At 39.1% G+C, this 17989-nt stretch overlaps 1 protein-coding gene across 3 annotated transcripts in view; it reads right to left on the bottom strand.

Moving 5' to 3' along the window:
- PCLO (piccolo presynaptic cytomatrix protein) overlaps nucleotides 1-17989 on the bottom strand; it is a 398901-nt gene that overhangs the window by 192991 nt on the left and 187921 nt on the right. For all 3 annotated transcript variants that reach the window (XR_010406551.1, XM_045864796.3, XM_064575346.1), the window contains exons 5-6: nucleotides 6130-11218; nucleotides 3757-5765 (exon numbers count right to left, since the gene is read on the bottom strand). Coding sequence is in view for 2 of the 3 variants with exons in the window: in XM_045864796.3 (XP_045720752.2) it covers nucleotides 3757-5765; nucleotides 6130-11218 (7098 nt within the window). In the remaining variant the exon portion in view is untranslated. The remainder of the gene's footprint in view (nucleotides 1-3756; nucleotides 5766-6129; nucleotides 11219-17989) is intronic.

Genomic DNA, 17989 nt, shown 5'->3' with positions numbered 1-17989 from the left:
AATGACGGGGTCTAGAAAAAGGGATAGAGTTCACTCTTAAAGACACTGGGGAATATTACATAACTCCATAAAATTATCTCAGATAACTCCCTGCTTCAGTTATGCATTGTGTACATTATTTGTAATTTTATGTTAATTAGTGCTAATTTTAACTAATTGAATATATAAGACATCTAGGGCTTAGCATGAACTCAAAGTGCCAGTGAAACACTAACTAGACACTAACCATGTTTCTGCCTTAGAATTCCTGTGTCAAAGATATGACCCAGGTTCCAGGATGGAAAAACCATAAGCAAGTTAAAGGATCTTATGACACTTAGTTGAATTCCTATGGGGTAGGAATAGAATGAAGTTTAGATCTCTGATGTTCCAAATTGCAAAATTAAGACAAATGTTCTGAAACTCCAAGAAGGAAGATTTGACCCATAGGAAGAATTTGGTAATAATTAAAGTGCTCCAAAAAGTTTCTGAGATAGTTACTAAGACAAAAAAGTGAGTATGGAAAGAGGACCAAAAACAAACTAACCAAGGAAAAAACAGTCCACATTTGCCTTGAACAAACAAAAAGTACAATACAGTGCTTTGTTATATCATTATTGCTATTATTAGTAGTAGTTTTTTTTTTAGAGAGAGAGCATGCCCAGGGCAGGGGGCAGAGGGAAAGGGAGAAAGAGAATCCCAAGCAGGTTTCACACTCAGCATGAAGCCTGATGCAGGGCTCAAACTCAGGACTCAGAGATCTTGACCTGAGCCAAAATCAAGTGTCTGGCATTTAACTGACTGAACCATTCAGGTGCCCCAGGAAGATTTATTTAGAGAATGAAGTAAGGAGAACCTCTTTGTAGTAGTAAAACTTAAGCAGAAACCTGTACACAGGAATGAACCAGGCAAAGATCTGACGAGAGAGAGATCCCAACACAGGGCTGGGATGGGGATGAGGCGGGCACATCCAGCAAATGGCAAGGTCAGTGGTTGGAGCAGAGTGAGAGGAGGGGGCAAATGTGGGGAGTCACCAGTGAAGTTGTGAGGCAGGTAGTGAAGAGATCATATGGGTGCCTGTTAAGAAATTTCTAAGATATTCCAAATTTGATGAGGACTACTGGAGAGCTTAAGCTGTGGAGTGTGTGATAAAATCTGGCATACATTTTGGGAAATCACCTTAGGTGCAGTTTAGAGAAATGACGGTAAAGAAAACACAAGTGGGGGAAGTCCAAGGGCTGGTGAACAGTGTAAAGAAAAAAGAGATGGTGCCTTTGGTCTAATTTCTTGATGGCCACGGGAAGGAAATCCAAATTCTAACTCAGCAAATTAGATGCCCTGTGACATGTTCTTTACTACTTATCGAGTTTCATTTACAGTAAACTTCTTCCTCCCCTTTGTTTTGTCTGTTCATCAGTCTGAACCTTTGCATATTCTGTTTCCTCTATTTAGAAGGACCTCCTTTTTTCTCTTCATGATCCAACAGAGATTTCACCCTCATGTTTCAGAACCTCCTCTTTGAAACATTTCCTGACACTTCCTGAGAAAGGAGATCTCACCACAGAATCTCATATAGGACAGAACTTCTCTTTTATGCTATATTACAGTATGCTATTTTATGCTATGTTGTTTCAATGGCTACTGAATGGTGTGATTCTTTTCAACTTTACTAGTCTGAGAAAATCAACAGTGTGTAAATTACTGAGCTAAACTTCTTAAACACATATCACTATGAATATCACTTACAAGATTATTCTTTTCAATACAACTAATCCATGCTTATAATGAAGGAATTAATTTAGTTTTTAAAACAGACTCAAAGCATGTCTAGAAATGGGCAAAGAAACCATTATACTTGAATATGAATATTAATTATACTCACTGAAAGCAAACTTAAAATTCACATATTAGAATCAAAGTATCCAAAGTTCCAAAAACATTGCCTGTATACAAGAATGGTCTGCCTTGTGCATGAAATAAAACACTGTCTTTGAGTTGATACACAATTCTTCAACATTAAAGCACTGAGTTGGACCAACTGAAGAAAGGAACTACTGAATTATGCTTCAAGGCTCAATCCACCTAGGATTTTTCAGGCTCAGAAATTATTTAGTAAGTTCTACCCAACTTCTTTTGTGATTAGATAGCTAATCAGTATCATTAGCTGTAACAGAACCTACATAAGTCACTGTATCTTTCATTGCACACTTCCAAATCTGAAGTGAATAGTGTGAAAAAAAATTACTGACAACTTCAATCTCTTCTTTAACTGAGCTCGTATGAATTAAGGGTACAGGGCCATATATTAAGTAAATGATCAATACACCAACTGGAGAAGCCTATTCTTTCTAAGGACGCAAACCGTAAATAATACTTTAAAGTCCTGTCACAAACCACATTTTCCAAGTTTTCCAAGTAACTCTTTAGGTGAATTTATATGCCACTGCTACAAAAATAAATACCTATACATATAACTAAGTTGAAAATCACTTCTCACAATAGATTTAATTCTAGAAACAAAGCCATAGAAAAAATAACTCTCTGTAAATTGAATGAAATCTCAATGCACCAGTGGTTTCCTGACTTACCAGTTATGACCTCTGCCCCCACATGAAGACAAGTTTACTTTGAGGACATACTGTTTGAGAAAATATGTAATAACAAAATGTCACTATGAAACTAGAAAACAGACATGAATTTGTCATTTTTTAATATGCCTATCAAGTTGTCTATATACCTATAAATAGACTTGTGGTCATATTTAACAGCATATTTTTCAGCCCACAGCCAATGTTTAATATACATGGGCCAGTGGAAATATAGCAATGTCTCAGAAAAACCTATTTAGGAGCTTCAGGGCTTGAAGACCTAGAGTTCACAAACCAGTAAATTAAGAGAACTTCTAATTTGAACATCTTGTATTAAACTGAACCATCATATTTATTAACAGCTTTCTGTTATATATTAGGTTTTTAAAGTAGGATACACGTGTTTCTACAGATGCTTATTATCATTTCCTATTAGCTCAGCTAGAGAGAGCTTCACAAATGTGTCTAACATACCTATACATGTTCTTTCTCCTTTGAAGCATACTGTGTATTTTTAAATAATTAATCACTATTACTCAAGGAAACATAAAAATTCTTTTTGCTTCTGTAAGCCCTGGGACTAAGGCTTACCTGAAGTTAGATTAAGAAAGTTGCCAGAAACTAAACAAGCATGGATGAACTATGAAATTAAATTACACTTTCATCTGCCTGCCTTATAAATGCTCTTTTGAGCAGTAAATGTCCTAAGTGCAGAAGATATTCTGGCCTGAGGAAGATGAAACTGCTTGGATGATCTCCAAGGACCTTCCCACTAAAGATTTCCAATATCCATGGATCTAAATTTAGGGCCATCCTTTGCCTTCTCTGTTTATGTTCAGTATTTATTCCATTATACTTGAATATGAAAATTATACTCACTGAAAGCAACAATTGACAATTGATACTTGGGAGATTTCAAGATTAGAAGCAAACTTTCAATCTCATGAAGTCATAAAGTAATACACTTCTTTCTCATTTTGCCTCACCTAAGATGCTTTCTCTCTTTTTGGTATTTCTAACTGGATGTATACTTCTCTATTTTTTCCCAAATTTCTAATGCAATAGTCCTCACTAAACTGTAGTACTAGGTTTCGGAGGTACCAGGAGCCTCACTGCCTGCTCAGGTCTGCAAACACACGGTTAACATCAACTCATCTATTGTCTTCTAACTGAAAAGAATCACTCTTACCGTGTAGCCCTCGGTATACTGAAAAGGAGCCCTGGAACTTTCATCTGCTGTTGGACTCAGAGGCTTGGGGTCAGACATGGACCGCTGCATCATCTTGGCTGTCTTAGGACTTGCAGGGGGCACTTTAGCCATATCTGGATGCAGTACTTTCTGCGGACTTATATCATCAGGGAGGGGTTTTTCATAAGGTACAAAGGCTGATTCTAAGGCTTTGCCTGGTGAAAGTGGTGAGATGGGTGAATAAAGGACTTTTGGAGATTTGGGTGGGGAAGGAGCCAGCTGTAATGTGGAATCTGCCCGAAGGTGAGATGAGTAACCAATCTCTAAAGGTGTTGGGCGTTTCTTGTCTTTGGGTGGAGATGTGGCACTCAGGTATGGAGGACTCTGTGTGTCTGATTCTGCTTCTGTTTGACATCCTAAACTGCCCCCTTTGTAAGTCTTTTCAGGTGCTGAAATGTGTTTAATTATTTCTACCTTGGCATCCACGCGCGCCCGTACTGACGGTGTTCTTATGGTTCCCACTGGTTCAGTCTGCACAGATATCTCTGCTACTGTTTGAACTGCTATACTGGAGACTTTGGAAAGGGGTTTGGTCTTGTCAGCCTCCGTAGTGCTGTCACCATACTTGCCGACTCGAGCTTTTCTCCTTGCTCTAGTAGGCATATCCCATTCGTCCTGATCTTCATCATCGGTTTGGACGCTCGTATCAACGCTCTTCTTGGTTCTCCTCCTCCGACTCACATAACTCCGATCAGCTGCATCCTCATCGTCCGTCTGTACGCCGCTGTCCACGATCTTTTTAAAGCACCGGGGATCATCGGATTCCCCCATCTCGTCATATTGTCCACGGCCTTTAGCTGCAGAGCTTCTCTTTTTGGGTGGTTTCTCATCTTTTACCACCACATCTGTCAGAGGTATTTCTGAAACAGTACTCAGGATGCCAGGTGGGGCGATGTACTGAGTAACACCATCAGACTGAACCGTGTACCACCCTTGGCTCTGTGGTATTTCAATCGCCACAACAGCGGAGGCAGTGGTGGTTGCATCCTCTGTTGCCCAAAACTGACTGCCTTCTGGGGCAGCGTACTGACCCTCCAAAATTGCCTGCTCCGTTGTGGTCTGTGGAGAAGCAGTTCCAGAAGGGTCATAGTTATACTGGTAGATCTGGCGAATCTTTTGCTCTTCTAGCTGCTGGTGAAGCTGTTGCTGCAGCTGCTGGATCTGCTCCAGCTGTAACTGTTGCTGAGCTAATGTCTCTTGCCTCATCATGAACTGGGCTTGCCGCTCTTCTTCTTGCTGATAGAGAAGGTGCTGCTTCATAGACTGTAGCTCCTCCAGCTTTTTTTGAACCATGATCTTTTCTTGTTCCCGGAATCTTTGAATTTCCTGACGTTCCCACTCCAGTTCCTCAGCAAAACGCTGCTGCTTAATTTTCTCCAGTTCCAAGAGCTCACGCTCCAAGTCGAGCTGCTGCTGTTGTTTATCTTCTTCGGGGACAATTAAAATAGCACTTTCATCTCCCACCACTTCAGGAAACACTTCAGATGCTGTGGTTAAAGTGGGAACTGAGTCTATTGTCTCAGCAGTAAGAGGTTCCATTGTAAGAGTTTGCAAACTGGCATTGATATCAATACCAGTTGCCGCCATGTCTGTTTCAGATGCACCTGTTGTTAGGAAATATGATCGAGGCATTGGCTGGCTCTGGTGCAGGGCGGATAATGAAGTCACTGCGTCAGCTGTGTGCACAACAGACAAATCCCTCACCGTGGTGCTGAAAATGGAGCCAGGCTGTGTGGTAATAGCAAATGTGGAGGGAATTGGAGTTGCTACTGAAGAATAGACAACACCATTAGTTGACCTCAAAACGCTCCCCACACCATACTGGGATCCTGGAGGTGGAGTCATTCTTGCTGTGGAATACTGTGGGGTACTAATCCCAACTTCTGAAATGACTTGTCGTGTTTCTGGATATGGACCTGTAGTCTTGCTTGAATAATCCATTACCTCACCTGAAATATAGGGTAGAGTTATAGTCCAGTTCCCAGAATGAATGATGCTTTTTGAGTTTGAAAGCCCTCTCAATCTTGACGAACATAATGAATGGGACTGCATGCAAATCCACAGGTTAACCTAATTAGATGCGGAATCAAAGCGATGTTGAACATGCAGGCACATGCGGGTGACTTTGGGCAGAACAAATTAAAAAATGAAGGAACGAAAGCACACATGTACTCCGAAATATGTTGCCAAAACATCCAAAGAAAGAGAAAAAGTAACAAAACCGGAAAAGGGACCACATTTTTCATCCTGAAATGAGATGAGGGACACCATACTGACATTTCAAGGAAAGGTCTGCTGCCACATCATACTGACCTGTAGCAATTCTCCCTGAAGTTAGATCTACTGCTGCATCAGTTCCTCCAGAGTAATCAAAAGCATTTTTACTTTTATAGAAAAAATGTCCAGCTTCTGCTAAATTAGTGTCAGACATGGAAGGTTTCATTCCCCCAATCCCTCTATAACCATATGGCCCTGAGCGATCGTATTGATAGTGGTCATCCCTATAACCAAAACGATCCTCAGGAAGAGTAGTTGCAGGCTGCTGGGCTGTGCAGCTCCTTCCAAAGGGTAACTTATAAACCATATCACAGCATACAGCTCTTCTTCCTGCAGTCAGATCAACAGGCTTTTCATCATCTTCTATTATTTTGGTCACCACACCTGACGTGGATTCATCCATCGTTACAACAGTTCTGTGAGACTTTGTTGTACTGAGGTCTACTACTTCCCCGTCAGTGATCCCCTGGGATGTGATGCTATCAGTCCATCCATTTGTGACACCAACAGGAGGCACAATAACAGGTTTTGTAATAGCCAATGTCACTGGGTGTGCCGAAGGACCTAAGGATAAGTTTATTGGTGCGTCCTCCCTAACTGCAGGGAAGGCCTGGCCACTTGGTATCCTGTATGGAGGCTCAGCATGCTTTGATGTAGTAAGCTGGAGTGGTGCTGTTGTTGCATGTGCTGCGCCCGCTAGGCTTTCTGTACCTGTGGTGTAACTTGAACTAGCTGCACACGTGACAACAGTCACTGTCTCAGTGACCAGGGACATAGGTCTTATTACTGATGGAGTAGCACTGAGATTTATAATGGAGGGCTGGACAGCACTAATCTGTCTGCCATAAATGTCACTTGTGGTGGCCTGCCTTTTCATATCCATGGTGGAAGCAGAAAGATCCATACCCTTTTCAGTTGCTTTAACTTCTACTTTTGGTACTGTACGCAAATCAATGGCATCCCCAACAAGCTGCACCTTTCCGTTTTCCTTATGCTGACACTTCTCTAAATGTAGGTTATCTAGAGCAAGAGGCTCTGGAGGAATTGAAATTGAGACACTGCTGAGACCAACACTAGGAATTGCACTTCTGGCTGCTGAGACCTCAGCCTTAGAAACTTCAGTTGTAAAAAACTGTGTCACTGAAGTTGGGGCTGCCTGAAATGAAGACAGTGTTGTGACAGGGAGAGCAGAAAATGTCTCCAGAGCTCCGGAGATGTAAAAGCTCTGTTCTGAAGAACTTGGCATTCCTGCAGTTGTTAAAGGAGAAACTATAGAAAACACTGGTTCGATGGAAATCAGGTCTTTGGGGGGTGATCCCAGGGGCCAACTGGTAATTGCTTGACTAGCTGAAGAATCTGTTGGAGTCCCAGGTTCAGAAGGCAATGTGATAACCACGTAGGTTTCCATGAGGGATTTGGAAAATCTTGGGGAGGACTTGTTAGAGTGAGGGGAAAGTGGGGAAGTAGGGGAAGGTAATTTATAATCTGCTGAAGTCACTAAATTTAGTGTCAAATTTGAAGTTAAAGATAGACCTGTCGGTTTGGGGTGTGTATCTGCTGATTTTTGTGGAGTTACTGGAAGCTGAGGAACTGCTGGTTTAGGGGCAATTGGAGGTTTACTTGGCTCAGGTCTGTGTGTAAATACAAGTCCAGATGGGATGGAAGATGGTTTAGGAGGAACAGGAGGAGGTGCAATGGTACATATTTTTGTTATAGGTAACCCACTACTTCTTGGAATAGCTGTGGTCTCTATTGTAGTAACAGCATCAACTAGAGGTGTAGCTGTAGGAGTTAGAGTCACTGGAGCTGTAACTGTTAACTTTTTTTTAGAATGAACAGGTGGTTTAGGTGAGGTTGGTGGAGGAAGAGGTGGAGGAGGAGGAGGAGGAGGGGGAGGGGGAGGAGGGGGAGGCGGAGGGGGAGGTGGGGGAGGAGGTTGGGCTGATGCATCCAAAGAAGAACTTCTGAAGAATGGACGAGTTTTAGTTGGTAGAGGGGTAACAGAAGGATGGCCAGATGGTAACTGAGATGCAGGTTTTGCTTGATCAAAGACCCGTCCAGACAGGAAGCATGTTGCTGGAACCTGCTCCTCCATGGCAATAGCAGAAGAAGGAAGGTGATCAAACACAGTTTCAGATAAGCCCATTTTTGTTAGTTCAACCTCAGACTTTTCCCTTTTATCTCTGTAAGCTTCCAAAACCTCAAGAATAATTCCATTCCCTGTGTCCCTCTTGGCTTTCTTCATTGGGTCTTTTTCAGATGGAGATGAGTCAGTGGAAATAGTGCCGGCAATGAGTCCCTCGGGTTTAGCTCCTACAGATTCTATGCTAGGAGGTTCCATATCAGATAAGGAAATCACAATATGTTCAGCACTGGTTCTTCCATCTGGTACGGCAGTCCGATCGAAAGAGATACTTATTTCTTCTGGATAGTCTATAACACTGCCTGGAAAATACGTTGATGAAGAAATCTCCTCAGAATCTTCAAACTTAGTTATTATGTCCACTGGCTCTGTATAAACTGTGGTTATGCCCTCCAAGGTAGTAACAGGTGAGGAGCTATCTGTGGTACAAACTGAAGAAACAGATGACGTGAGAGAGGGTGTGTCAGAGGGTGGGACAGATGTAGCACTTTCTGAAGGCTCAGAGTAGGTCAAAATCAGTGACTCGTGGGCAATTATTTCTTGAATTTCCCTCGTATAATCAGTTACATATTCATCCTCAATTTCTTCTGTTGAAAAATGTTGGGTTATTTTGACATCGGGGATAGAGAGCGTTGTACTGCTGGTTGAATCTGTAAGAGATGCTCCTGAGAGAACACTTGATGTCAGAGATGCATCAGGCACCCTGTCAAATTCCACAGTAGACTCTGTCATATCAAGCCCGATGTGGGGCTGGGTTGGACTGGCTCCAGGTGTTAACTGCATCTGCTGCTTCTTCATGAGTTCTTCATAGGCAGCATCGGCATCTAATAATTTTTTTTCTTCACTGGTAGAAGTTACCATACTACCCAGATCCACTATCTCATGGCTTTCTGGGATGATATAAGAGCTTGAAACGATGTCTTCTTGAGGCACAACAGAATGTAAGCTTTCTAACTCATAAAACTCTTTCTGGAGGTCTGTTATTTTTTGCATAGGATCTTCATAAATCTGTTCTGGAATTCTTACTTTTTGCTCTTTCCCTCTCTGCTGCATAAAACCATTTTCATCTTCTTGCCTTGTTAGCAGACTGCCATCTACCGAACCATTGTACGTGTCCTCTACTAGAGATTCATAAATATAATCCTCTATTAACATCCCACCATACAAAGGCTCTTTTTCAAACATTTCATCTCGTTCAGTTGCAGCTGGAAAAGCTTTATATTTGAGGGTTTTATGCATCATTTCTTCATACATCTCCTCGGCACTTTTTAATGCCTTTTGGCCACCTTCTTTCTGCACAATAGACTGCTCATCTGTTGGTGAGTACAAAGACACAGCTGTGGGCAATTTATAAACTTTTTGCACTTCTATTATTTTTTCTGGGCTTATTTCAAAACCTTCTGGGTCTGACTCTATGCTAGGTGAGTATTCAGAACAAGAAGATCGATGGAGCTCCTCCATTTCTGCAGCCTGACGTAATTCTTCTGTTGGAGATGCATCTTCAATGGGAGAGAGATTACTCGGTGGTGTCTTTGGTCTTTCCCTCCTTCTCTGAGCTCGAAGTTCATCTTTGTCTTTCTTTGATTTCTTACTAGAAGTCTTTCTTTGTTGCTGCTCCAATTCCCGCTGCTTTTCTTGCTCCTTTAATAATTCTTCTTCTTCTCTCAATTCTTCTTCTTCTGAAGAATCTTCAATAGTAGGTAAAAGAGGACCATGTGACCTGTGCCGAGCTTTACGTTGCTGCTTGCTCTCTCCTTTTTTGTGACTCGGGCTACTGTCACTGTCCTCATCAAGTGATGACACTGATGTAGGGGATGTGCCGGGAGTGAAGCTGGAAGCATGAAGACTAGAAGATCCTTCCCCCCTTGACCTATCTTCTGGAGAGTCTGTCAGGCTTTCCATTTCTAATTCTGGCTCCTCATCAAAATACAGAGCTGTTTTTTTCTGTGAGGACTCTGCAGAATATTTGTCTGCTATTGTGCTGTTGAGTTCAATTGTTTTGAATCGACGTAGCCCCCCTCCTCCAGCAATTATAAGTTCTTCACTCTCCTGACTTTTAGTCTCTCTGTACTTAAGCTCAGGGCTTTCATCAAATGTCTCATCATCTTCGTCATGCCACGAATGGCGTCTCCCTGCATCATCATCAAAGCTTGCACTGCTTTTCCGAGTTAGTCGCCTGTGTTTCCCTGCTGTCACTTTCCCTTTCCCTTTTGTTTCTTCCTTCTTCTGGCTCTCAATACTACTACTAATCTCTTTGAGCTGGCTCCTAATGAACTCATCATCTTCAGAACCTGAAGCATCTTCATCAGCACTCATTTCTATGATTTGTTTTCGAATAAAGTCCTCCTCTTCACCTGATCCTTGACTATCTTCTTGTTTATACTCATCACTGCTTGATGAACCAACACTAGTTCTCCGTTTTCTTTGTGGAACAGGTGAGTTCTCACTTTCACTACTGTCTTCAACTGAATCATAAGGCTGTCTTCTGGTAGCTGTGTCATCAACAAACTCAGGCTTTTCTTCATGGTCCTTTCTGGAAGGAACATCTTGTTGGCTATCTTTTTTTAAAGTGTCCTTTTCTTCTTGACTCTTTGTGAGCTCCTCTTCTGCAATTGTAGTTTCTAGGGTTTCAGATAAACTCTGAGTTTTCGGTTCGTCCTTAGGTGGTTCAGAAGAAACCTCATGAAGTTGGGTTTTCTTTTCTGCCTTTTCTTCAACAAGTGTATTTGCCTGAGCTTCCAAAATGGATAGAACGGTACTTTCTAACTTAGCCAAATCTGAGGGGCTGGAAGGGCTGCTTTCTTGTGAAAAAGAGTCTTTTTTGAGTCCCTTGAGCAAATCTTTTTCATCACTTGGAATAAGACTTGGAATTTCACCAAGTGAACTTGATATCCCATCAGAAGAATATCCTGTGTCACTCAGACCTTGTGGGCTTTTTGGTTGTTGAGAACTTGAGGTGTCTGATTTGTCATCTTCCTTTTCCTAGCAGGGAGGAAAAGATACAGGAAAACTTAACGTGATTAAACTAGTAACATGGCCTCTCTATTACTCCCAAATAATTACTATGAACTGAGGAATAATTATAGGATTTTTTAACTATATGCTAGTAATTTTTTTTTAATCTTTGGATATAAAAAAGTGAAAGTAGTTGACACATATTGACTAGGGTCAGTTTTCATTTAACCTAAGTTTAATTAAATGTCAATTTTCAATGACATTTGATTTTTTCCATTAATACTCTATCTTTTTACATTTCAGTTCCATTTTCTTTCAAACACATCATTATCTTTCTCAGTACATTTATTTTGGGAAAACGTTACAAATTGTCAAAGAAAAAAATTAGTGTTTCCATTAATATAATCAGTACTTTTGAATCATGAGGACAGGCAAAGAAAGAAAAAATCAGAGGATGGACTTTGTATCTGGCTCCAAGTTGTGAGAGATGTTGGAATATTTACTTAACAAAAATAGGCAGGTAATATGACCATAATGATATCTGTCTCAACTACCACAAAAAATATTTGAGAGAGAGAGATTCAAATAAGACACTACTAAGTGTCTTTTAAAGACCTTTAAAGGATGCTAAGACACTATATTTACTTGGTATTGTTGTTAATATTATTGTTCTATATCACTTGAAGTGAATGTTTAGAGACTTTGAAAAAGTTTGCAATAATTATTATTAATAATTATTAAAAATAGTTAATAACTTTGAAAAAGTTATGCAATAATTAGTCTGAGTTGTGGCTTTAGCTAAAGGGAAATATTCAGCTATTATTTTTGTAGTGTTGTTAATCTCATTTATATTCAGCATCGTACCTCAAAGATATTTAATAAATATCACTTATAAATGTCTTCTGATTTTGAAAATACTTGGACTTTTACATTTACACTATGTCAAAGTCTGTTCCTTTCAACCAGTCCAATAACTAACTTTTGTAAATGGAACCATGGGCTTTCCAGGGAGCTGGGACACTAAGTAGACAGATCACAGCCTTGACCTGCTGCTTTCCTTAGGCTCTGATGAGGCCTTGCCAGCAATTTGGTTCAAGAATCAGAGCAGCCTTAAATGAAAATAAGAAACATACAGACTTTTTGCCTAAGTCCAAATTAAAAATACCTATAAGCAAAATGAAACTCAATGAATCTAACTGGTTTCCATGCTTCAAGCAGTGTTAAAATAACCCCACAGGCCTATGGAATGAAGAGGTGAGAAAACGAGCTGCAGGAGGACATGCTCTGTCTGACCCTGGCCTATGAGGCCACCTCAATTCCACTAAGTCTATATCTTGAACTACGAGATACAGACTCCTACAGGTGGCCCTGTAGTGTGAGAAGAGTTGACAATATGAATTTTTTTTCAATTTACCATGGCTACCCTGCAGCCCAAATGATCGGATAGAGGTCAGGCTGAACAATAAAAAACAAACATGCAAAAAACCTTTCTTCCTTCTTTCTCTCCTTCTTTCCTTCCTTCCCTCCTCTACCTTCCTCTCCTCCTCCTCCTTCTCCCTTTCCTTCTTCCTTTAACTATAGAGTTCTCAAATATAGAAGCTGTTGGTTTGATATTCATTTTACATTCATGTTCATCTCACTACCTCTTGTTACTAGGTATGGTTAGAGATGTATCTTGAACACATTATATGGTAAAATGCTTTGGCCAAATTTACACGACACAACTCAAATTCAAAAGGACAGTGATATGTGGGAGGGGAAGAATGAAGCGGGGGAAATCGGAGGGGTAGACGAACCATGAGAGACGATGGACTCTGAAAAACAAACAGGGTTCTAGAGGGGAGGGGGGTGGGAGGATGGGTTAGCCTGGTGGTGGGTATTGAGGAGGGCACATTCTGCATGGAGCACTGGGTGTTATGCACAAACAATGAATCATGGAACACTTCATCTAAAACTAATGATGTAATGTATGGGGATTAACATAAGAATAAAAAAAAAAATAAAAAGGAAAAAAAAGGACAGTGATATATTATTCATGACTTTAGTGCAAAAAAACAGTATATATTCTTTAGTTTAACATGAATTAACTTCCCTGGGTAATTTCAGATGTCTCCCCAGGAAAAAGTTACTTATCAGCAGTTGTAAGACCTTAGTAGTAGGGCTGATGAGCACCCAACTAATTTTGGGTCCTTTGTCTTAAGAGCTGCACGTTAAAGAGGTAAGCACATGTGAAGCAGACTTCCAATAAAATCTTTCTAGATGGTCCCAGTGGAGGGATGTTTCTATCTCCTCACATCCCACACAATGATGAGCACAATTTTTTTGAGTCCAATACGCTTTCTATGTCTTTCCTTATCTGCCTTCTCACCCTTCACTAAATCACAGTAAATACCATAACCAGAGGGGTGGGGGACCTAAGCTCCTTGTGAAAAAAAAAAGTAAAAAAAAAAATTTCATAATCAAATTGTGATAGTGTTATTTGTATTCTTTATTTTCTGTCTGCATGTTATAAAACAGAACAATGTAATAAATTATCCATATACGAAGGAAATGTAACCATTGTTATATATAACAATTGAGTATAATAAAAGAGAAATTATAGTTTTATACAATGAATTCTACAAGTTCTACATTTTACAACAATAAGATTAAGGCCAGACACATAATGTAACAAAGGAAATGAAGATACATTAGACAGAAGACTAACACACATAAATATCAAAATAACTATCCTACAATCCCCTTCTGTGGCCTTTCTCCATGTGTTCATGTTTTCTTTCTTTCCTCGGTACCATGTTCTACCCACTTCTCCCTCCTGTCCCTTTCCTGGGCTCTTTCCTCCACAATCCTCAGAGGATTCAATCATATTTTATGTATGATAATGCTGTGATGATTTTTCCCTCTAAATGACTCTTCCTCTCCATATTATGATGTGGCAAAAGCTGCAAACATTTTGCTCTATAGGCTTGTGGGTCTAAGATAAAATGTTTGGAGTGGTTAATAAGAAAATCAAGTTAGGTGACCTAGGGGCATTTATCTGAACTGTTCACAAGAAACAGGTGGTCATGGATTTATTGTGCCATGGTAAATTGAAAAAAAATTCATATTGTCAACTCTTCTCACACTACCTAGCACTGGAATACAGTCTTCTGAGAGAGGCGAGTGACCTTCTGCTCCTTCATTACACTGTTAGCTGTTAACTACCTGATCATACACCAATCAAGCTCTTTGCCTCTTTAAGGCTCCTACATGTTCATCTTTTTACCTGCTGCTGCTAAAATCAAAAGAAGAAAAAAGTTGTTCTTCATATACGGAGATGGACATAGTGAGACACTCATCTGTCCAAGCATTTAACCCTCCTGTGGCTGTCTACTTTCCTTTGGGAGGTATGTGAGTGGGATTTGTACCCACACAAGTTAACTGGGCTATATAGATTTAACACTGCAAACCCTTGTTTCATGGATATGTTTTTTCAACAAGGGAATAATTTGATCAAATAAGAGTAAATGGAACTGAGAAGATCATGAAACACAGTGTATAAGTTGGGTTTGGTTTTCTCCAATTATTTAATCGTCAAATAGCTGTCTGGAGTACTGTAATTCTAGAGGAATATGACCAAAAGGTTTACGAGAGGGAGGCATAATTTGGCTTATTTTCTTCCAAATTTCTAAGTCCCTAGGGCTAAAAGATTGGGCGTTTTCTCCTAGTTTCTTCAAAAATGTATGGTTGTAAAAAAAAAAAAAAGTATGGCTGTATACTTATTTTTGAGAAGAACATTAAACTATGTGTGGTAATATATTAAGATTTAATGAAATGAATAGATTCAGTTATTTCTAAATTACATGTATATTACATATAACACACACATACATGTATGTGTATAAATATCACTGAATTTTCTTATGTATACATTTTCTTCATTTGAATAGGTAATCGGAAATTGAAATTAATTATCTATTTCATTTTTTACATGTAATACAATCTAGAAGGACCTCTGAAATGATTACTTAAGAAGAAAATTCCAGGCATCTACTTTTTACATGAGAATTTTGTTTGTCATCTTAGATGGAGGCAGTGAGTGGAAACAAACATAATTTAAGCATACCTTTTTTTTTAATAGCAATGTCATTTTTCAGTTACCCTGAAGAACACATTTTCTGTGCATTTTTCCAAGTACATTTAGCATTAGATCCTACTGCACTTACTTTTAGTGTTACTGTTATTGCACTTTTCCCGTGTATACACGGGAAATTATGGTACGTGAGCCTTTCTAGTCTGTGTATATGAAACATTACTCAATTTCCAGGGGCTAAGATTCATATATATATATATGAATATATATATTCATATATATATATTGGTACTTACTAACCAAAAGCAGAGACTGGAGAATTCCTTTTCCTTCTAATATTTCACTGCCATTTACTGACTTGGAGACCAGTCAGAGAGAGGCAGTGATGAACTTGACCCATTGGAAACTCTTCTGATAGTGTCATATCTTGAAGCCTTCTCTAGTGATGGAAAATGTATCAAGACACACCTGTACAGCCAAACTCAGTTCAGCCCCTTTCACAAATGCTGAGATGTTTATCCTTCCATATTGAAGGTAAATGGAAGTTTTTTGAATATTATTGGGGTTAAGAACCAAATTGTTGGTTAAATTTAAGATTGTACAAAGAAAGGATGCAATATTGCTTAATTTTCCCAAGCCATTTATTTCAATGGGCCACAGTAAAACAACAAATGAATGATCTTCAATCATTTGTACAAGGGTAGGGTCAAAATGGATTGCTAGTCTGAGTGTTCCAAACACTCTAAACTAAAGATTAAGTCCACAATGTTCAGTGCGACTGGAGAGAAAAACCGAATATTCTCACCTACATGGGAATCCTTTTCACTACAGAAAAACTCATTATTTTTCATCCTGATTATGCTGCCATTACATACAATGACGTATATATAACTTGAATATTAACCCCTTGGTCATTTTAGGCAGAAATAAAAGTTTACCCTAAAGATGTTCAAATTTTGGTTTCTATCAGGAGAGCTATAGTGTTTCAATGTAATATATGAAATGTAGACAAGCAGTACTCTGTTTAAGTATATAGATAAAAAGAGAGAACTCTGTAGCAACATGAAATTTTAAAATAGTAAACAAAAAAATAAAGAATGTATCTTTCAAATTATTTGTTATATTTTAGGATACATTTTAATCCCATTTGACAAACACATTTTGGTAGACAGGACTAAATGGAGAGACAAAAAGATATGGTGACAAAGAAATGTAAACAATATACTATGAAAATATGAATGACACAAATGACAAATGCATAAATAAAATAATATAAATATATAACAAAGTAAAATAGTACATAAAGTGCTTGGGTTATACCAGGAGCTGCTAAAGGGAAGAATAATTATCATAATGTAAAGGCAGTATGGTCCAAGTATCAAAAAAGAATGATGTGTAGTGTTGAAAAGCCACTGTTTTATAATCAGAACTGGACTATAATCTTGGCTTAGCCATATGATCCCGGGCACAGAAATTTAGTTTTCCTCAATTTAAAGAAGATACAATATTTACCTCATGCATTGTTGTGTGGATGAAACGATCGAGAAATACTTAACATAGTGCTGAGGATATTCTAAGAGATAAATTAAGAATATTTAAAAATTTAAAACCACTCAATACAGGGGGCTCAGCAGCAGAAGTGACAGCCACTGGGGAGAAAAGTGGCCCAGAGGTCCAAGTGAGAGTTTTCCAATCAGGTTGACACCAAGTGAGCAGCAACAACGCACAGAGACCTGAGTGCAGGTATACAGGGGAGAAAGGACCATCTATCTTCAGGAATTACACAAAGGCATATTTGGCTGGCTTTCTAGAGCTCACTTGTGGGAAATATTAGGGGCTGCTTGCAAGTTATACTGGAGTCATATTCCACAGGGCTGAGAAAGCCAAACTAAGTTATTTAGACAGGAGTCTTGGCCATGGGGTGCAAAAGCCTGGGCAAGTTTGCAAAATGATCTAATGGGCTATAAGAAGTACATGTTAAGATCTTTACTGTATTTTTTAATCCAAAATTACATGTTCCTACTATTTAATAAATGGATTGATGTTAATATTCTTTTACTTCTTATGTGAGTTGGAGTTCCGTGAGGAATCCTGAGAGAAAACTGGAAGTTACACTCTAAGTAGAAGTTATAGTGAGGGAGTCATTTTATTCGTCCACCTTTATACTGAGGTTTCTTATTCAGTTAGGCAGCTCTCTGGCTTTTATTACCTACTAGCAATTACACCACTTTTCCTGTAACAGGTAAGTGGTAGACAAAAGATTCTTGCAAAACAAAAATCATGTCATAAAGATAATAATGTAAGAAATACACAAACACATTACTAAAGAAGCTGACACTCATCATATCATTCCAAGCTTTTCATCAGCAACATTACAAGATAAAGGCAATGATGACCAAATTAAACCAGATCTGACAGTTTGCCAAAAACATCTGCCATTACCAGGAAACCTATTTGACGTCTGTATTGATGTCCAGTATTGCTAAGAGCAAACCTTGCCTACACACAACATGCTTTAGCACCATAGCAAGCAATATTATGACACCGTCACAAACTTCTAAAAATTTCTGCAAATAAATATTCCAGTACTTTACCAACTTTCAATAAAGTGAATAATAAACACTTAGAACCTTCTTTTGATTTTTCTTATTTAATAATAAAAGACAAAAGAAGTCACACATCATTTGGAGAAACTTGATTTAACCACCATGGAAAAATGGATGAAC

Source organism: Mirounga angustirostris, unplaced genomic scaffold (genome assembly GCF_029215605.1).
Source record: "Mirounga angustirostris isolate CCGP_5_RB_7025 unplaced genomic scaffold, mMirAng1.0.hap1 SCAF_12, whole genome shotgun sequence".
Lineage (NCBI taxonomy): Eukaryota > Metazoa > Chordata > Mammalia > Carnivora > Phocidae > Mirounga > Mirounga angustirostris.
This window is presented reverse-complemented; position numbering and strand designations above follow the sequence as displayed.